This window comes from Callospermophilus lateralis, chromosome 4, assembly GCF_048772815.1.
Source record: "Callospermophilus lateralis isolate mCalLat2 chromosome 4, mCalLat2.hap1, whole genome shotgun sequence".
NCBI lineage: Eukaryota > Metazoa > Chordata > Mammalia > Rodentia > Sciuridae > Callospermophilus > Callospermophilus lateralis.
In genome coordinates, this window is record NC_135308.1 from 35,710,471 (window position 1) to 35,732,301 (window position 21,831).

General features: G+C 36.8%; 1 protein-coding gene and 1 pseudogene across 3 annotated transcripts in view; one reads left to right on the plus strand and one right to left on the minus strand.

Moving 5' to 3' along the window:
* The first annotated feature begins 11,040 nt into the window (after positions 1 to 11,040).
* LOC143396509 (aldo-keto reductase family 1 member B10 pseudogene) lies at positions 11,041 to 11,967 on the plus strand (annotated as a pseudogene).
* Positions 11,968 to 14,260: 2,293 nt separating this feature from the next.
* The window catches only part of Pdlim3 (PDZ and LIM domain 3), a 28,652-nt gene continuing 21,081 nt past the window's right edge, over positions 14,261 to 21,831 (minus strand). For 2 of the 3 annotated variants that reach the window (XM_076853702.1, XM_076853703.1), the window contains exons 5-7: positions 18,824 to 18,948; positions 16,198 to 16,309; positions 14,261 to 14,994 (exon numbers count right to left, since the gene is read on the minus strand). In XM_076853702.1, the coding sequence (XP_076709817.1) occupies positions 14,805 to 14,994; positions 16,198 to 16,309; positions 18,824 to 18,948 (427 nt within the window). In that variant the 3' untranslated portion in view covers positions 14,261 to 14,804. Of the gene's footprint in view, positions 14,995 to 16,197; positions 16,310 to 18,823; positions 18,949 to 20,516; positions 20,781 to 21,831 lie in introns of all 3 variants that reach the window. The other variant, XM_076853701.1, reaches the window with a different exon arrangement.

The window sequence follows — 21,831 nt, forward strand, 5'->3', positions numbered from 1 at the left end:
TATTACATAGAAAGTATTTGTGGATTTAAATAAAAGGCTCAGTCATACCAGGTAGAATAAAAACAGGAAAAAAACAGATGATGATAGTTCTTGCAAAATTAGACAGTGCACTTATTTCAAGAGAGACTTATTTAAGTTTAAGATACTTCCCAATTAGTTCATCATAAAAGGGACTTGTTAGTAAGCCGGACAGTTTATTTTAGGTGTTAGGTCAACAGGCCTCTTGGTGGTGATCAAACTCATTTCTCTTTTGGAAATGAAATCATGTTATTTTCAGTTAGAACAAGACCCAATTAATTTGTCAGAAAATTATTGTAATTAGTATATTAAACATCCATCAAAGTTTATAATAAATTCAGAAAAAAATGTTTTAAATAATGAAAATGCCTACCACAAGAATGGCACACCTCAGAAAACACCCCTTGTTAAGGGCCTCACATGAACCACAGAATTTGGTAACCCTGTTATTTGAAAAGAGAATCTGGAATTGGTACAGAGAATTAACATGTTTCTAAAAAATGGGAATGAGTGTTGAGTCCAGCTCTTTGGGGGCCATTTTATAACATTTGTGAAAAGTGGAGAAAGTCTCATCTGATTACTCATTCCCACTTAAAGCTCTTGCCACTGGTCACAACTTATACTTGAAAGTCCCTCTATCCCGAATTCAGTGGGTAACAGTGACTTAATAGCTGATAACAGTGACTTAATAACTTGGCCTCTTTGAGCATCAGTTTACCTAGCCATAGCACAGGAGACCAGTTGTTGTGAGAATGAGTACAATCCATGCGAAGGCTCCTACTTCAGTAGGTACAGACAGTAGTTAAGGAAGGCCCACAGACTAGGTTGAGATTCCATACCATTGTTGAAATTTTTTTTTTCCTGTGGTTCTTTCTTATTTAAAGAGATTCAACTATCCTAGCTCAAATATCAGAAAAAAGGATGTCTTTTAAAGAGATAACAGGAGAATGTGTTGTCTAATTTGTGATTCCTCTCAGTGATGATGTTCATTAATTGGCTTTACTAAGGTGGTACCTGCCTAAAATTCTCTGGTAAAGTTACTTTTGTTTCCCTTTGTAATTAATAAGTATTTTTTAGGGAATATACTTTACACTATGTAAAGATTCCCCTTATCACCAGCTTTTACTCTGTTCATTTATTTATATTTTTTTGTGTGGGTTAGCGTTTCCTATTATTCAGTAGGTTCTGTTGGATTATCTTCTGCTACTAACATTATTTATATTGTTCAAATTTTCCTAATTTGGCCAAGGACTGTTTTTGTGTAGCAGACTTCTATGTACTTTTGGCATGTTTCCTTCATTGCTGAAGTATTTTTTTTTTTTTTTTTAATTATCTTGACACAACCAGACATCCCTTGCCCTGGCCCTGTGGTCAGCCATTTCTCCTCGGTTTAAGAGGAGAATGGATATGGTGCTGAGGGTGCATTTGCTGTTGCAGTGTAACTCTCACAGGCCATCTTGGGAAGGTCTGTATTTGTACAGAAGTGCACACACGCCTTCATACATTCGCACACAAACACATTTACTCTCTGGATCTTTGTATAACGGGAATCATAAGTTCATGACACCTCCAATTCCAGTCCAACACCGCAGTACTCTTTCTAGGTTTTTCTTTCCAAACTTATAATTTCCTTTACCAACAATGAGAATCACAACATCCATTATCCATTATGGAGTCACTTCTCTGAGCAAAGTCCTACTTCCTGTGTGTTGTGCCCTCTCCTCCTGCTGCTCTACCTGGACTCAGCACTCCATTGAGCTCCTCTTCTACTTTGACACTGACCTCACTTTGCTGGACTGGTACTCTGGGCTGGGCCTCCTGTTTATGAAGATCCCCCCATCCTCCTTGGGTGCTGATGTCATCATGCCCCAGCCAGTTCCAGGCAGGGTCACTTGCTCACCCTATTAGGGATCTAACTACTGACCCCAGTGCTCCTCCCTTCAGGGGGATCTTCTTTTCCTCCTTGGGATTAGACACCAAACTTTGCTTTTTGCAAGATCCTGAAATGATTCTTTCATTTTTGTTTCCGGAAGCATTGTTGTTTTACTTTTCATATTTAGATTTGCTATTCATCTGAAATTGATTTTTATGAGTCATAGGGGTCAATAGCCATTTTAAAAAATGTAAGTCTGTCTGATGCTATATTAATTGCAAAGAATATAATTTCTTGTATTATCTGTATTTTTGAATGTATTTTAAAAATGTGTGTGTGTTTTTTTTCCTATGGAGACTCTCAAAATCTATCATCTTTACCCTAAAGTTACTCATTGCTATGTTGTGAAACTCAGATAAAGTGATTATTTGCTTATCTAGAAGATAAATTAGAACTAGTGAACGAGAATAGTAGTCGAGAACTAGTAATTGTACTATTACTAGTAAAAGAGAATAGTACAATTAGATTTCCTTTGGACTTTCAAAATGGGTAAAATTCCATTATCCTGGGTGAACCAGTAAAAACTGGTTCTTGAGATTCTTCCAAGTTATTTGACAGCTCTTGAGTACTCAGTCTTCTACAGCACTCAGATTCTCCATACACAGTCAAGAAAGGGTTAGTGATATCCAGAGAAACCTGTCATATTATGCAGTCTGCTTGCTCAGATCTCCCGGTCACTGTTCCTGCTCAGATGACACTGAAGGATTTGTGTCTCATTTGAAAATAGGTCAACAATGTTTCCTGTTTCAAAATACTCTGGGGGACCTTAGGTTTCCTCCCTCTATATGTAATTATTCCCTCAATAATTGCTTTTGTTGGAATATTCTTGCTGACACTTCATGGTGTTGATGGATTGTGGATTTTTATGAACAAAAGTTGTTTTAGTATAGGACGGTTAAAAGATCTTCTGGAAAACTTTTTAAAAACTGGACAGTACTAGACTTCCTGATGCTGAAACTTTGATTTTGCCCAAATCAGCATGTCTTAAAAAATTTTTTTCCCATAATGTGTTAGAATTCTCTGAAGTAGGTTAGTACTTCATCTAAATTTTGCAAATGTATAGAGAAAGTCTAAACATGTTTAAACTAGTATAAACTAGAGCTAAAGACTTCTGTTTTCTGATATAGTTTCACATTTCACCTGTACTATCTTCTCCGCATGGTGATACTGTTTCTATTTCATTTGATCTCATGTCACTTAGAGAGTAGAGCAATAACTAGGAGATAAACTTTCTCTGGACTCTTATGTTGATCAGACTACCAACTGCCCTGAAAAAAAAAGTCTGTGACCTTTTTTGATTGTGAAGTTCATTGCTTAAAGAATGGAATCAAAATCTTTACTACAACTTAAAAAATTGTGAATCACAGTATTTCACAATCTCTGAATTCTCCTCTTAGAGCCCTCACCTGTTAACCGACAGCTGCAGATTTAAGAATCTGGAACAAATTCAAGAGCATTGCAGAAAACAAGCTAGTCAAATCTATTCTTAGAAACTTATGACCAGGCTAAAATATTTTTCTGGGGTTTCTAGCTTCATAACATCTTTTGTTTTTAACCTGAGATCACAAGGCTATCATTAATCATAGATGACATCTTTAGTAGTATAAAAAGTGACGAAGCCACCCTTAAGATATGACAAATTTGGGCAGTTGTTTTCTGAGCCCAGAGAGAGGACCAATATGCTAGTGTTGGGTGACTTATGGGCTATCCTTCCACAGCTCAAAGGCTTGATTCAAATGAAAACACTTCTATACTCAGTCTTCAGTAACTTGCCTTTAGTGTGGATTTTAACTTGGTTCTATCTGTATGAGAGAATAAACTCCATAACTAAGGATAATCACCAGCTTCGGCTCTTAGGAAGCTGCTTGCTGCTTTTAGGAGAAATTACTTAATATTCTTAAAAATTTATTATATTTATTTTTGCAGTACAGGCGATTGAATCCAGGGATGTTTTACCACTAAGCTACGCCCTCAGCCCTTTTTATTTTAAATTTTGAGATAAGATCTTGATAACTTGCTGAGGCTGACCTTGAACTTGTGATCCTAAGAGGACTTATTTAGAAGTACAATGGGGTTATTAAGAGAGTGGAGTTAGTCTGACTCTAGGAAGTTTCATATACTAAAGGGATAGAGACAGAGAAATATCAAGGTATCTTAAGAATAAATAGGTGTTAGGAAAAGAGAGAGTTTTTTTTTTTGTTTTAATTTGTTCTTTATAGTTATACATAGCAGTAGAATGTATTTTGACATATTGTACAAACATGGAGTATAACTTCCCATTCTTGGGGTTGTACATGATGTGGTGTTACTCTGGTCATATACTCATCTATGAGCATAGGAAAGTTATGTCCAATTCATTCTATTGTTTTTCCTATTCCCATCCATTCTCCCTTCCCTATATTCTCCTTTGTCTAATCCAAAGAACTTCTATTCTTCCCTTGCCTCCACTCTGCTTATTCTGAGTTAGCATCTGCATATCAGAGAGAACATTTGGCCTTTGGCTTTTTGGGGATTGGCTTATTTCACTTAGCATGATAGTTTCCAGTTCCATCCATTTACCGGCAAATGTCATAAAGTCATTCATCTTTATGGCTGAGTAATACTCCATTATATATATCACATTTTCTTTATCCATTTATCTGTTGAAGGGCACCTGTGTTGCTTCCATAGCTTAGCTATTGTGAATTGAGCTGCTGAAGACATTGATGTGGCTGTATGCTGATGTTAAGTCCTTTGTGTATATGCCAAGGAGTGGGAAAACTGGGTCAAATGGCGGTTCCATTCCAAGTTATCTGAGAAATCTTCATAGTGCTTCCCAGAGTGGTTGCACCAATTTGCAGTCTCACCAGCAATGTATGAGTATACCCTTTCCCCACATCCTCGCCAACACTTGTTGTTATTTGTTTTCTTAATAGTTGCCATTCTGACTGGAGTGAATGAAATCTCAGTGTAGTAGAGTACTTGATTTGTAGGGTAAGAATAAGATTCACTGATAGAGAGATTGAGTAGAAAAAATGAATAGGACAGAACTTGAGGAATAGAGTAATAGGTATGGTTTGCACCAAGAAGAGGAGAATTAACAACAGTCTTTTTAAATGTGTGCTGTTTTGGCCATTTGCTAGAGATGATAGAGGCAGAAGCAATAGTGAGCTCATTTCTCTGTAACCAGACACTCAGGTCATCCGTGTTTCCTCTGTGAGGTTTCCAGAGTGGGTGTAGGAGTTTATCAATCTCAGCACATTTAGAAGCAGTAGTCTTCTAAATTGAGGAGTCTTTAATTCAGCTCACAGTACTGAGTCCTCTTTTCCTTGGAGCTAAACTCCTTTCTGGTTGTTAGACATTGGCCAGCTGCCCGGCCTCAGGTCACTTTGCCACATATCAATAGTAATAGCACATTTCCCTAGCCCTGTAAGGATACCACTAAAGTGTACTTCCAACGGAGCTAATGCATTTTAAATAACACATCTGTTTTATGCTTCACTTCTATTGTGAGCCATGGTATGAGTCAGAGGTGTCATTTGTGACCATGGAACAGAAGGAAACTTCTAAATTGAACCAAGAATCTGGCCCCATTGACAGCACACCCTTGCTAAATGGAATGCCCAACCCAGTTGACACTGAAGAAGACATTTCAAGTACAGATCGCTGCATGTATGAGCTGGCAGAGGTCTCAGAGGTCATCCATTCCATCTTTCTGAATGATGGCAGGGCCACAGCAGGAATCCAAATCCTTACCCAGGGCTATTTCCACGACAAACATGACATCTTTACATAGTAACATCACTGTTTGTCATTTTTTATTATTCCACACTATTTTTTCTAGTTTTCCGGGAAGAATTTATTTTTATTATAAAAGAACAAACATAGACTTTAAAGTAACAGTGATATAAATGACCCAATATAGAGGGGGAATTTTAATGATGTTTAGAATTCTTAGGTTTAAGGATTCCCAAACTGTATTTATTACTCGTTACTAGGTAAGTTGGTGAATTTAAATGCTGGTTTTTACTCTACTTGTTTGGTTCTGCATAAAAATTAAATTCTCTGAAACTTTTCCTCATCTGTAAAATATTTATTTGCAAAGTTGTTGTAAGGCTTAGAAATAAGGTATGAATGTGAGCAATAAATTATGTCAAGTTTTATAAAGCATTCAATTAAAAATATACATATATACTCAATTAATTAATTATATATAGTCAGCAGAGGGAGATTAGTTCTCTTTGTAGGTACAGGGTCATAACCTATGGGAGTTGATTCTGCCATATTTTGCCTTTGTATTTGGATTTATAATATTTAGTGATAATTTAGACACCATGAGTATTACAATCTTTAAAAGTAAAGGTACTGAAATAAAATAACATAACTTTCATATGCATACCAATGTTTATAGCAGCATTTTTCACAATAAGTAAAAGGTAGAAACAACCTATACATCCATTGATAGATGATTGGATGAGCAAATGTGGTATATTGATACAATGGAATATTCAGATTTAAAAAGGAATATAATTCTTTACATGCTGCAACATGGATGAATCTTGAAAGCATCTTACTAAGTGGATAAAACCAAAGGACAAATACTATATGATACTATCTGGAATAGGCATATTCAGAGTAAGAAAATGCAAGAGACGTTACCAAGAATTGAGATGGAAGGGGGAGTTATTATTTAATGGGTCCAGAGTTTCTGTTTGAGGATGATGAAAAAGTCCTGAAATGGATGTTTATAATTGATGTACAACACCACAAATGCTCTTAATATCACTGAATTATATACCTAAAATCATAATAAAAGGATACCAAAATAAGAAAATAACTGTTACCTAGAATTCTTCATGGATTGAAAGAGCCTTTACAAATGACACTGAAATAAAAAAGTTTCAGAAAAACTAATATGGAACAAATTTTCCTCTTGCATATCTTCCCTAAAGAATAAATAAAGGAACTGTGGAACCAACCTAGATGCCCTTCAGTAGATGAATGGATAAAGAAAATGTGGTGTACATACACAATGGAATAGTATTCAGCATTAAAAGAGAATAAAATCATAGCATTTGTAGATAATGGATAGAGTTATGGAATATAATGCTACGTCAAGTTAGTCTATCCCAAAAAAAACAAACGCCGGATGTTTTCTCTGATTCATAATGAGGTTGGGGGTGGGCATGGGAGGATTAGATAAACTCTAGATAGGGCAAAGAGGAGGGAGGGGAAGGGAGAATGTATAGGGGGTAGGAAAGATGGAATGAGATGGACATCATTACCCTAAGTACATGTATGAAGACACGAATGGTATGACTCTACTTTGTGTACAACCAGAGATATGAAAAATTGTGCTCTATATGTGTAGTATGAATTGTAATGCATTCTGCTGTCAAATATAACAAATTTAATAAAAGAATAAATAAAGGGAGTTCTTAAAGATTCAAACATGGAAATGCAGAAAGAAATGAAGAGTAATGAAAAAGGTCAACACATGGAACAAGTTACAAAAGAGTATTTGCTATATGATTTTATTTATATGAAGGTCAAACTTCGGTGTTCTAAAAATCAATATATGGTATTAGAAGCTGGCATAGCAGAAAACTTTAGAGACTAGGGTATGTTAGTAAATGACAGAGGGCTGGAGTAGGCTTAGAAAGCTAGCCATATCTCATTTCTTCACCCATGGATGATCTTCACTCATTGTGAATAAACTCATTGTGTTGTGTGTACACTGGTGATGTGGATACCTTTCAGTATGTGTTTTATCCTTTAATAAAACATGTTAAAAATTGAATTGACCTGAAGAGTATGTCAATTCTGAAACTTAAAGTCAAATGGATGAATTGTGTGTTGAACCAGTGATCAATTTTTTTTCCTGTTCCTAATAAAAGAAGTCATTTGAGAGACACTTAAATGTTTGCCACCATAGTATTTTTCTCTAAAGTATATACTAAGGTTTCTGCCACTTGAGATTAAAGAATAGTTGAGAATATGAATATCCGAAATAAATAAGGTTAGCAGAAAATTATGAGTACTTGTTAGCATGAATTAATCTGTTAGAGTAGCTGGCAGGCTAAGCGCTAATCAGAGAAATTGGGGTCAAGGACAAATGTATCCTTGAGGAGGAATGAAAGGTTTGCAGAATGAAGTCATCGTCTAGAAGGATGGTGTTTGGGAACTTTGGAAACTCAGATGCAGCAACTGGAACTCTAGATGCAAGAAAGGATAGGCCAAGAAGCACTGCAGGAAATGGCACCAATGGTAATATGCAGGTGCCCATGTGTGACATTGGGACTATTAGCCTAAGTGCTTTAATGAGCCAGCTATGTGCATACCAAATTATTTATTTATTTATTATTTTTAATCTGTTCTTTTTAGTTATACACGACAGTAGAATGTATTTTGACATATCACACATATATGGAGTATAACTTTCCATTTTTGTGGTTGTACATGATGTGGAGTTACACTGGCCATGTATTCACATATGAACATAGGAAAGTTTCATCTGATTCATTCTACTGTTTTTCCTATACTTATGATGGGTAATGCATAAACACTTGGGCTTTTTGATTTGTGTCCTTTGTAAAAGGAGGTGGAATGGGAATTTGGCTTTGTGAGAAGTAGGTCTCAAACTTATAACAAATTTTTGCTCTTGGTGCTGAAATAGATAATATGCATACTATTTTGTTTTTTGGGATACCAGGGATTGAACTCAGGGCCACTTGACCCCTGAGCCACATCCCCAGCCCTATTTTGTATTTTATTTAGTGACAGGGTCTGAATTGCTTAGTGCCTCACTTTTGTGGAGGATGGCTTTGAACTTGCAATCTTCCTGCCTCAGCTTCCCAAGCCGCTGGGATTATAGGCATGTGCCATGGTGCCCAGACCATGTATACTTTTTAACCAGATGAATAATGAAAGAAATGAATGAATAGAGTAATTTTCATCCCTAACGAAACATTTTGTATTTTATATAGACTTAAAGTCAGTTTTTACAGGATACTTATGATGGGGATGGTAGTTAGGTCTTAGACTTTCATTCTTTGAATTATGGATATGTAATTATGCTGATAATTCATAAATCAAGATGTGCTATATCCCTTATTTCTAGAGAGAAGAAAACTTTTTTTTTTTTTAGTTTTCCACCTACTTAGACAAAGTTCTCAGGTATTTGAAAGCTAATGTTAATATCTGATTTTAGGTTTGATTATCAAACAATCAAATAGAGAGTTGATAATATTTCTTCAAAATATGGAAGTCATTATGATAAAGCAACCACATATTATAGGTACTTAGTTCTAAAATTAATCACATGCAACATTCCAATCAGCTTTAAAAAGTTGATTTGTAAATATGGGCAAAAGTATTAAAAGACTATTTTGTTATGTCATCTTAACCTTTCTTACTCAGTGGGTACTCAATAAATATTTATTGAATGCTCCGCACGATGGCCAGAAACCTGAGAGCATAATCATTACATGTCATATACTTCTAGCAAATGGCTTATTGACTTGTTATGCCTCATTCTTTCTTCAATCTTCTTTTTTATGCTTAAATACAGATATCATAGTGTAAAAAAAGAAAAGAACATTAGTCCATGGTGACATGATAATAAAGAGTAATCATAAAAAGTAGCAGTTTTTCTTAGGACTGAAATCACAGTAAATCAAATCTGTTCCAAGGACAATTTGACAAATGTTTGTGAATAAAGTAGTTAAGAAACCCAAAGCTCCATTCTGCTAATCTTGGAGTGTACACTTATTGGGCAATTAGGAAACTTTATCTTAGTAGTGATGAGCAAACAGTTAGTGGGTCACATTAACCATTAAGCTTTATTCTATCCTGCCTACTAGGTTGCAAAAATATGATAACTAGAATTGTTTTCATTCAATCAATCACCTTTTCAGTAGAGTGTGGGAACTCTCTCCTAAATTCCACTCTGAAAAATAGCAATTTAATTAATCATGAGTCCAAAGTTCATAGACGCCCTATTCTTAATTATGGATAACTTTATTGATTATAGTTAGCTTTCAAAAGCTTATAAATCTGTGAATAGTGACTAAATCTGTTTTCTAAGAAAATATGCGATTATGTGAGCTAAGTATAAACTGGTTGTCATTCTTTGCTCATGGCATAAATTTCTATGTATAATTCCTATTATGAATTCATTATTAAAGGACAAAATGATGTATGGAAGAAATCTTGCTTTTACATTTGTTTGATTTTTTAAAAAAAGTTTGAATATCTCTCTCTCCTCCCCCCACCCCCCTCCGCCTTTGGTACCAGGGATTGAACTCAAAGGCACTCAACCACTGAGCCACATCCCCAGCCCTATTTTGTGTTTTATTTTAGAGACAGGGTCTTACTGAGTTGCTTAGCACCTCACTTTTGTTGAGGCTGGCTTTGAACTCATGGTCCTCCTGCCTCAGCCTCCCTAGCCACTGGGATTACAAGTGTGCATCACCATGCTTGGCCAAAAGTTTGAATCTCTTTTCATTTCAATGTTGTTATTTTCATTCTTGTTCTGTATCTTATATATTTTAGAACAATTTTTATATAACATGTATTTCTATTTCTTTACTCTGTAGTTAATTTTTTCCACATTTAAATTTCTAGCTTGAATTCTTAAAAGAACATTTTTTATTCAAAATAATGAATGTGAAATGTAAGGGCATGCTTAATTGGCCTCAGTCACATAGTTTAAATTATCCCATTGAAAACATATCTCTTCTGTGGGGTGTGGTGGTGTATGCCTGTAATGTCAGAGATTTGGGAGGCTAAGGCAGGAGGATTCCGAGTTCAATACCAGCTTCAGCAACTAAGTGAGGCTCGAAGCAACTTAGCAAGACGCTGTCTCAATAAACAAACAAAAAACAAATAAATAAATTTTAAAAAGGTCTGGGGATGTGGCTTAGTGGTTAAGTGCCCCTGGCTTCAATCCCTGGTGCAAAAACCAAACAAATAAAATAAAAAACAAACAAAAAAACCCCAAAACATATCTCTTCTAAATTTCAGATTAGAACTATACTATTTTATTTTTATTATAAAAACCTCTTGAGGACACTAGACATCTATCTGCTCTTTCAGAACCACTTCCAACCATGGCCACCTTTGTGGAGCTCAGCACCAAAGCCAAGATGCCCATTTTGGGTCTGGGCACCTGGAAGTCTCCCGGAGGCAAAGGCAAAGAAGTTATGAAAGTGGCCATTGGTGCAGGGTATCACCACATAGACTGTGCCTACTCCGATCAGATGAGAATGAGGTAGGAGAAGATATCCAAGAGAAGACGGTGAAGCAGGAGGACCTTTTTATTGTGAGCAAGTTGTAGTGCATCTTCTTTGAGAGAAATCCTGTGAAGGAAGCCTGTTGGAAGACCCTCAAGGATCAGAAACTAAACTATCTGGATGTCTATCTTATTTGTTGGCCCCAGGGATTTCGGTCTAGGAAGGACTTTTTTCCACAAAGACGATAAAACCAACCACCTCATTGGTAAAATAACAGTCTTGGATGCCTGGGAGGTCATGAAGGAGCTGGAGGATGAGGAGTTAGTGAAAGCACTTGGTGTCTCCAGCTTCAACCACTTCCAAATGGAAAGGATCTTGAAGAAGCCCTGACTCAAATGGAAACCAGTGACTAAATAGGTCGAGTTTCACCCATACCTCACCCAGGAGAAAATGATCCAGTACTGCCACCCCAAGGGAATAACTGTCATAGCCTATAGCCCCTTGGGCTCTCCAGGTAGACCTTGGGCCAAACTAGAAGACCCTTCACTACCGGAGGACCCCAAGATTAAGGGGATTGCTGCAAAACACAAAAAAAATCCTCTGCTCAGGTTTTGATCTGGTTCCAGATTCCGAGAAATGTGGTAATGATCCCCAGGTGTGTGACACCAGAACTTTCAGGTCTTTGACTTCAAATGGAGCCATAAGGAGTTGGCAACCATACTCAGCTTCAGCAAAAACTGGAGGGCCTGTTTTCTGGATTACCAGGCCCGTTTGGCAGAATACCCCTTCAATGCCGAGTACTGAAGCTCAATCTCCTGATGAAACACCTGGTGGATTCTTTCTCTTCACTGAAGTGGAACTCCCTCTCCCTGAGGCCTATTTTAGCCAAGTTTATATGAATTCATACTGTGCCTGACCTTGTCAGAATCTAGGCAAGGTTTAAAAAAAAAATTTTTTTTATTGGTACATTATAATTGTACATAATGGGATTCGTTATGCCCTAATTGTACATGCACGCAACATTAGTTGCTCGTCTCCTTCCCAGAACCTTCCTTTCCTTCCCCTCCTCTCTCTCCCTAAGGCAAAGTTTTATTTAGATCCATATATTGACCCAGGAGAAGACTTATCACAGGCAAGTGTATGACTCAGATGAGCAAGTGACTGTTTCTTCCACCTATTTTTCTGAACAAATGTTTGTTAAACAACAGGATCTCTGCTAACATTGAGGATGTAAAAATAAAAAAAAATTAAAAATAATAAAAAGCTACTTATTAAACCAGAACTTAAGCAGTTCATCATGTAATCTACTACATATAAAATATATAAAATATGATTTTAAGGAAAATACCGACTAATGTCTAGTATACAGTGTACATTCATATACAACATAATGCCTAATGTACGCTTTTTTCCTGAGTCATTGATTCTTACTTAATTTGTTCTTTTTTCAGTATGCAACACCTATCATTGGTTTTGCGTCCATATTCCAGTTCAAAGATGTTCTGCCTCACTTTTTCTGGACAATACAGACTTACTGGGAAATGCTGGGGAGTATGTTTGAGCATGTAGGGGGACATAGGAACTTCCTTCCGGGATTAAGAGATTTTTAAACAGCTTCCACTCAGTCCTTCTTATGGTAGTTACACCTTTATTGTCTAGTCACAAAGTGCCTAGTCCTGTTAATTCTGAAGATTCTAGAGCGTAAATGGGGTTGGTTTTCAGTTTTCTCATTGCTACGTTAGGTTTGAACTTTCTCAGGTTTTCTAAGCCAATGATAATTCATTCACTCTCTAGTTTCCAAATATTTAAGTTGCCCAGGACAAAATATTTAAAAACAACCTTTGAATAAAAATGTATTTTGGCTCTCTGCTTCCTTGTGTGAAGTTCTGAGCTACTTTCCTTAGCCATTCCTCTCTGCCATGATGTTCTTCTTTACCTCTGACCCACAGCAATGGAGCTGGCTGTTTGTGGACTGAGACCTCTGAAACCATAAGCTCCAAAATAAACTTTTACTCCTTTAAAAATGTATTTTGGATACATTCATATTTTTTATCTCAATAGTTTCTTATTTTTAAAATAGTTCTGTAAATAAATATTTGGGCATAGGAGTTGCATCTCAAATGCGTACAGGGGCCAGGCAGGTATTCTGGCTCTTCTCACTGAGTCAGATCTCTGGACTAATCAGAGTCAGAAGTAATTAGTTAATAAGTTTGGGAGAATCCCATAGCAATAAAACTGGTGTCCTATTTGGGACACCCCAGGAGGAGAATACTTGCTCTAGGTTAACAGGTAGCTGCAGTAGGGTAGAGAAGCCTGTGTGCTGAGGTGGAGAGAGAGGGCCCGACAGAATTCCCATCTCTCCATCCTGCTGCTTCCCCATGGTTTGAACTTTGAGGAGATAGTTTCAGAAGTTCTCATGTATCCCTGATGAGGAACATGGGAAGGAGGTGAGAGATGCAAGTCAAGGGCATTGCCACGAGGGCCGCGAGGCTGAGAGACAAGGTAACTCCAAGCAGAGCCTACATGGCAGACTGCCTGGGCCAGGGGCCAGATGGAATTCATGTTTGACACGCAAAGGATGCTTGACTCCTTGGGAGGCTGAGCTAAGAGTTCTGGAGGTGGTGGAGATGGGGTTATTGTTTGGCCCCATGTTGAGAAACAGACCCCAAGTGAAACCATGGATTTCAGCAATGAATATAAGCGGGACACAGGAGATTGGTTGTCTCTGCCTTCCTTAAGATGTCTCCTAAATTGTCTCCTCCTGGAGATGCTATCTTAGGAAGGAGGAGGAGGCAGTGGTAAATCATTGAGTGCATGGACTTTGAAAATTCCATTTGCCTGAGTGTTTATCTGAAAGGGACATTTCAATTGAAAGAGACTGTATCAAAGCCAAGTAAACTTAATCAGAATTAACTTTAACTAGAAAATTTAAATGCTCCACCCATCAGCAGAAAAGTTGGGCTCTTAAGAAAGAGTGAGTTCTATAAACCAACAAATATTAAAATATTTGGGTGTTATTGTACATGTCAAGATATGATTGGGCCCTTTCATTGAAATATTGATTTTAACTAAATTCATTGAGTGCCACATCATTAGGTATTTTAAAAACATTTTACATATTTATTATGTTTGTTGCATTCAGTGATATAGATGTTTGAATATGAAACTAGAGAAATCATGGGAATTTGGACATGCATGCTAATAATTAAAACAGATATAGACAGCTGCAGATTATGTTAGAATACAAGACTAAGACTATTGTTTGGTATTTAGCACAATTTCCAAAATCAACTTGTCTAGGAAAGACAACTCGACTCTCCCAAATATCTTGATGTTTATGCTTTGAATGATCATGTTATAAATGCAAATTCTGAAGCATGACATACAAAAAAATTATTGCTCTAAATGTTATTATTGTTATCCCCCAAAGATAAAAAGAGTTGCAAAACATAGCTAAACGTATGTTTTTGTCATAGAGCAGGCATCTCTCTTCCCTTTTTTCCCCCTCCAATAAACATATAAAAGCCTTGGCTTTAGGTTCGGAGTTGACAGTTGCCATGGTCCTGCCCAAAGCCATTCCTGTCCTTGCTTGTGAATGTGCGTGGGTGCGTGCATGCGAGCCTGCTCCGGCTGCAGGGGACTTAAGCTTTGGGATACAGAGTAACCATGTCGTATCCCTCCGGGGGCCTCGTGCGGGCTCTTGCGTGAGTTTCACAGTAGAGCTCCCCCTCCACGAAGAAGTAGCCCTTCTGTTTGAGGTTGAGGTTACAGTCTGCGCACACGAAGCACTCAGGATGCCGGTACTTATCCCGTGCCTTCACAACCGCACCACTGTTGGGAGAACAAGTTCAAGTGAAAAACAGAGTATGTGACACAAAGAGAGAGAACACAACACAGAAGGCAGGTGTTATCTGCTTCACATTCTGGAAACAACAGTTGTCTCCAGTTGTAGATCCGCGCAGGGCGGTGACAGTGTATGTGACAGTCAGGGAGGTGGCAGACAACCAGACTGAATCATCCTGTGTCTGGGGTTGATGTGTGAATATTTTTCATATCATCAAACAAGTAGTTTGTAGACAAAAAAACCAATCAACCAAACAACCCGTAGGATCCTACACCGAATTCTTTTCTGACTGTTTAAAAGAGAGAGAGTCTTGATATAAAAAGACAAAACCTGCAAAGATTCTCAGGGAGTGGGTGGACTTGCCTTTACTGTGGTGGAAACAGTTTACCCCAACATAGTGCAATAATTGCTTTTGGTGACATCATGACTTTTTTTTTTTTTTTTTTTTTTTTTTAAGGTTCTCTCTGCTCCCAAGCCTCCTGCTCTACTCTTTCTTGTTTCATATTCCTCCCCTGGTTCTAACCAGGCTCATTCCTCACTGCCCTCTTGTATGTAGCCTAGATCACTGGACAGATATTGCTGCTCCAGTGCTTGAGCTCATGATAGGGGAAGAGCAAAAAGGAGTGAGAGAAGTGGCTACATGAGACACATGTAGCACAGAGATTCTAATAATCTGGTTCACTTGAAAATGCAAGTGCAGCTATTTAAACATGAAGTCTGTTGAAATGACTATTTAGAAAAATCATATGTTAACATTTGTGTAACTTAAGCAAATGGGTAAAGATAATGTGTTTTAATTAACAACCTGATGATCCCTATATTTGTTTCTGTTTACACAGAAAAGGAAGTATTAAAAGGTTATATATTAAAGAAGGGAGGGCTTTTAAATTACAATTCTTGGAAATTATATTTAAATACACATTTGGGGCATTTTTTTCACAAGAGTTATTTCTGAAAGTAAAATTGCTATTGCTGATTCACATTATATGCCAGTTTGGGGGTATGGCTAAGGAATGCTGGTCAAAATGTGCTAAATGTGGTGGGCACATTATATTTATTATATTTCAAGTTGATGGGTAGATATTTAAGTTGTTCATAGTTGCCTCTTCTACATAAAGTCTTAAAGTAGAAGAAATGGAAACCGGCCACCAAGATTTATAGTGAAATTTTGGGTTAAAAATAAGACGTACACAATGCCACTCCCACATTTGTCACAGAGTGGCATCTTCTGAGCACTGCCAGCACCACCGTGGACTTTGGTAACAGGAGCTCTCACACTTCGAGTTCCAGCAGGACGGTCATCTGAAAAACAAAGTGTTTCCATTTATGGCAAGGAACAGCTGGCTCCGGTTTGTACTTTGCTTCTATTTTAAAGTGTGCACTTTAACCTAAGGAATTCTTAAGTTCTATCTGTGCTATCATTTCCAAAGAGCAGGACCAGTTGACAAAGAAGAGACTTGGTTCTGAAATGGGAACTTTCAAAAAAGAGAACTAAAATTATTATTATTTTTTTTTTGTTATTGGAGGGAGTTTTACAAAATGCTCAAACGAACAGAGGGCAGCTTTCACTTATTTATTTATTTTTTATTGTGGAACATATGCATAACAAGAACTTTAGCATTTTAACCACTGTTAAGTGTGCAATTCAGTGGCACTAAGTACATTCACAGTGTTGTGCGACCATCCTAAATATCCATTTCTAAAACTTTTTTATCATCTACTCTGTATTCATTAAACGATAACTCTCCATTCCTTGTCCCTGGTAACTTCTATTCTACCTTATGTCACTATGAATTTGTCTATTCTGGCTGTCTCATATGAGTAGAATCATACAATATTTATCCTTTCATGTCTGGTTTCTTTCACTTAGCATAATGTTTTAAAGGTTCTTCCATGTTCCACCACATATCAGAATTTCATTTCTTTCAAAAGCTGAATAATATATTATGTATATGCCACATTTTGTTTATCCAAGTATCAGGCTCTTGCAAATAATATGAACACTGGTGTACATGTATCTGCTTGAGTTTATATCTCCTAGCTGCTTCATTGGTTAATTCCATGGTTTTTCTTTTCCTTCCTCCCTCCCTCCTTCCCTCTTCCTTCCTTCCTTCCTTCCTTCCTTCCTTCCTTCCTTCCTTCCTTCCTTCCTTCCTTCCTCTCTTTCTCTTTCTCTCTTTCTCTTTCTCTCCCCCTCCCTCCCTTTCTCTTTCTCTTTCTTTCTTTCATACCAGGGATTAAACCCAGGGAACTTAACCATGGAGCCACATCCCCAGCCCTTTTTTATTTTTTATTTTGAAATAGGGTCTCACTGAGTCCCTTAGGTCCTTACTAAGTTGCTGAGGCTGGCTTTGAACTCGGGATCATCCTGCCTAAGTCCAAGTCACTGGGATTACAGGCATGCATGACTGTTAATTCTACACTTAAGGTTTTGAAGAGCTACCATTCTGTTTTCCACAGTGGCTGCACCATTTTACATTTGTCTCTACAATGCACAAGTACAAAGGTTCTCATAATCTCCTTATCCTTGCCAACTTTGTGTGTGTGTGTGTGTGTGTGTGTGTGTGTGTGTGTGTATACTGGGGACTGAACCCAGGCCCAGGGGCATTTAACTACTCAGCCATATCCCCAGGCATTTTCATTTTGAGACAGGGTCTCTCTAAATTGCTGAAGCTGACCTCAAACTTAAAATCCTCCTACCTCAGCTTCCTAAATTGCTGAGATTACAGGTATGTGCCAGCTTCTTTACGAACCCTTGTTTCCATTTTTATTTATTTATTTATTTATTTTTTGTGTGGTACTGGGGATTGAACCCAGGGCCTTGTGCATGTGAGACAAGTACTTTACCAACTGAGCTTTATCCCCAGCCCTCCATTTAATTAATTAATTAATTAATTAATTTAACAGTACCCATCTTAATAGGACTCTTGCATTTTTGTGTAACTTTTTAAAGGATAAGTGTATATCTTTGGGGGTGGAAAAGCATGGGTAAGACTGTAAGATCAGTAGGCAGCAGCAATGGGCTAAAGGCCCAGCCCTGATATTTCCTGGCAGTGTTACCTTGCATAAGCCTGCATTCCTTGTGTCTCAGCTTCTTATTGATTAAATAGGGTAAATAATAGCTCCTACCTCCATAAGTTATAGCGAAGATTACATGATAATGTGTGTAAAGTACACTGCACAGAATTCAGAACATTTTAAAGGTTCATTACAATGTTTTATTTATTTATTTTTTTTACTTTGATGTTGATGATGCCCTAAATTTGGGAGGCTGAGGAATTTTAAGATGTCTACTTAAAAGGATTTTATGATTCATGATCTGGGTTACCCTTGACTACCGTGGATAGAATTTGTCTTTGGTGACTTTATATGACTGGTTTCATTTTGTGGCTACTTGGATATGTCCTGAATATTCTTTTCCTAAACAAGGGACCACCCAAATCCTTCTGAGCAATGATTCATTTGGTTACTGACTAAAACCACCTTTTAGGCCTGGCAAGGTGGCACCTGCCTGTAATCCCAGCGTCTTGGGAGGCTGAGGCAGGAGGATTGAGAGTTCAAAGCCAACCTCAGCAAAAGTGAGGTGCTAAGCAACTCAGTGAGACCCTGTCTCTAAATAAAATACAAAATAGGGCTGGGGATGTGGCTCAGTGGTCAAGTGCGCCTGAGTTCAATCCCTGGTACCAAAAACAACAACAATAAAACCTGCAAACATCTTTTAGACTTGTATCCAGTTATGTTTGCTGTACTCTTCCTGCCCCACCCTTCCAATGGCCTCTATCAATAATGTTTTAGCAGATATTAGTGACTGCTCACCATCATTCACTAATTCCTGGAGCACTTTGAAGGAGCCTGACTGGCGAGGCTGTGTAGGTTCCTCCCGATTGTCATGGAGCATCCGGTACACATCTGACTGGGGGGGTACCGAGGCTGTGGGTTCACTGAAACACAAGTATGGCTGGTGAAGCATCATCAGGAGCAGCAACAGACTTCAATATGCAGTCATCACTATGTGTACAACAACTACTGAACCGAGATTGACTTTCAAGTAAATATTCTAATTAAAAATATAATGTAAATACATTAAAAATGTTGTCTTAAAAATGTCATTGAGCAACAGACCTGGGAATCACATCAGTACTTCCCCATTTGGCAAAACACTTTGGAGGGAAACCAAAAAGTGATTGTTAGGAAATAATATTTTAACTAACAAGACTTGTGTCTGATAGATATATACAATTATAGAAGTGAATAAAATTTTTTTTTCAGAAAAAAGACAACATACACATGATAGTGCAGGAGTGAACCCAGTTTGATTATTCTCAGTCATAAAATTTGTAATGGCGCTCAGATTCACTTTTATATTTAACTAAGGGTAAATTGCTTAATTTTGTTTTTAAGGTTAATTTGTTTTGTTAACTTGTGGAATTGACAAAAGTGTCATTTAACTTGTAAGTCAATGAAATTCAATTTGCCATTGTTTAAAACACATAATGTAGAAATCTTCATCTATACATCTGTTAAATTGATTATCCTACCTTTTTAAAATAGCCACATTAAAATCCATTCAGAATTATAGCAGCTTTTTTTAAAATTTGTTTTCTACAAATATATATATATATAAAATGAACAATTAAAAATACCACCATACTACTATTTATCAGGTGCTAAAAACTTTATCTCTTTATGTCATTTAGCTGAATTATCTAGAAAAGATAGTTATATACATATATTTTAGTTGTCTATATTATATTTTAAAATAATCATACATATTAATTTTTTGCAAAATGGCTGAGATATATTATTAACTCAATGAATTCATCTTGAAATATCTTTAAGATATTGTTACATAGCATTCTTAAACATCCCAATGATTTATAAAAAGTGATTCTGCAATATTGAAGGATGTAATAAGAATTTATCCCATAATAAATTATTTTAATTGAAAAAGTGTGATAGCAAAAGTACTTGAAACATATTTATAATACATAAGAAAAAAGTCACAGTAAAGCTCAATGGGAATTAAATATTTACTTTCATAACCTGAGGTATTCACTTATAAAACTCCATGTGAGTCAAATATTTTAAATGAAAAATAGTTACCTCTTCACACACTGCCATTAAAAGAGATATCATCTCATGAAAGTTCTATGACCCTCCCTCCCCTTCCTAATTTTTGACCCCTCAAAAGACAGACATAGTGTAAATTATAAATCAGTTTGAGAAGTACTAAATCAGATGTTTGTGAAGATCATTAGAGCTTTCAGAAGACATAAACTTTGGTTCTTATACGATATTATTTTATTGCTGTCACATTATCGCCTTTGATAATTCCTCCAATCTTCTTGACCACCAGGACTAGATATTTGCAATAAATCCTCAGTATTTTTTCTTTAAAGCTTTCCACATAGTTTTCTTTCCATTAAGATACTATTAAAAGATACCACTAGAGTTGACATTGCCCGTGTGTTTAGTTAATAAGCTCATGGTTCAAAAAGACTGGCATTACCTCATCGAGGGTGTTTCCCCTAGAGCTGTTGAAACCTGACCCTGAAGTGTTTCCATAATATTGTCATCTGAGTACAACTGCATAGGTGTATTAAACTGAGCATGTACAATCTTCACCCCAGGAAGTTCCATTTCCAAAGGAATGTTAGGGGCCATCTTAGCAGCAACTTTCAAGTCACCTGGGCAAATGGTACTAAGAGTACTGACAGAAGACGGGGTGCTACGTCCACTGCCACCGTCAATACCGGAGGGAGTGCTGCATCCACTGTGTTAAGGACCACGCAACACAGAGACAACACAAGGCACCAGACACAGAGAACAGGACAGATAGGTTGTGAGGAACGGAAGGCAAAAAGTGAGAGGTGAATTACATCCAACTAAAACACTAGCTAGAATTTGTTTTTAAAAAGGACGATTCATGATTGGAAAAGTTTAATGAAATTCAAAGACGCAGGTGATACCGCATTTGTTGGCTCTATTCTTCCAGGCAGTTTGTGAGTTGAGTGCTACGTGCAGAAAGAGTTGTATATAAAGTAAATAGAACAGATGAAGGTATCCTCCCTTTTAAAAAAATAAGCCAAATAACTTTACACCTCACAACATTATAGACTAGACATTGGCTAGACATTGTTTTGCATTTCTGAACTACACTAATTAAAATTAAAACATTAATGAATGATCCTCCACATATAGTAGCTGAATATGTAGCAGGAAGACCCAAAGATGTAGAATAAATATTCAAAATAAGAAATATCTTTCAGTAATACAGAGACCCTTCAGGTGAATAGCAATTGGCACCTTGTAGGTTATAAGATAAAGTTGTGTTAAAAATATTTTGTAAGTATTTTATTATTACTCTTTTGATATTTTCTGTTTTATTCCTTTATTTTAAAACACTGTCCCATAGCTTAATACTGGATCTAGAAATAGCCAATAAATGCTTTTCACCTTGCCATTAATTATTAGAGGACAAATAAGGTAGTCACAGATTATTTAGGTGCTTCCCTTGGACTAAGATATATTTTTTTGATACACAGCTATTTCATGTAAAATTTTGGAAGCACGATTATATTTCCAGGCATATTTCTCATTAACTTTTGAGGACAAGTTATAGGGGCTTATTACTAATATATCAGAAAGGCCAGTCATGCAAATTTAAGAACTAGGGATATTTCATATTCCTTACGAAACTGAATAGGAGGTTGGTCACAACATTTTTCTACATGCAATTTTAAGTGCAGCATTAGATGCATTTTAGGAGAAAATAAAATATATTAAGAGATTTAGAAAATCCCAATCATTTAAGACAAAGCAAA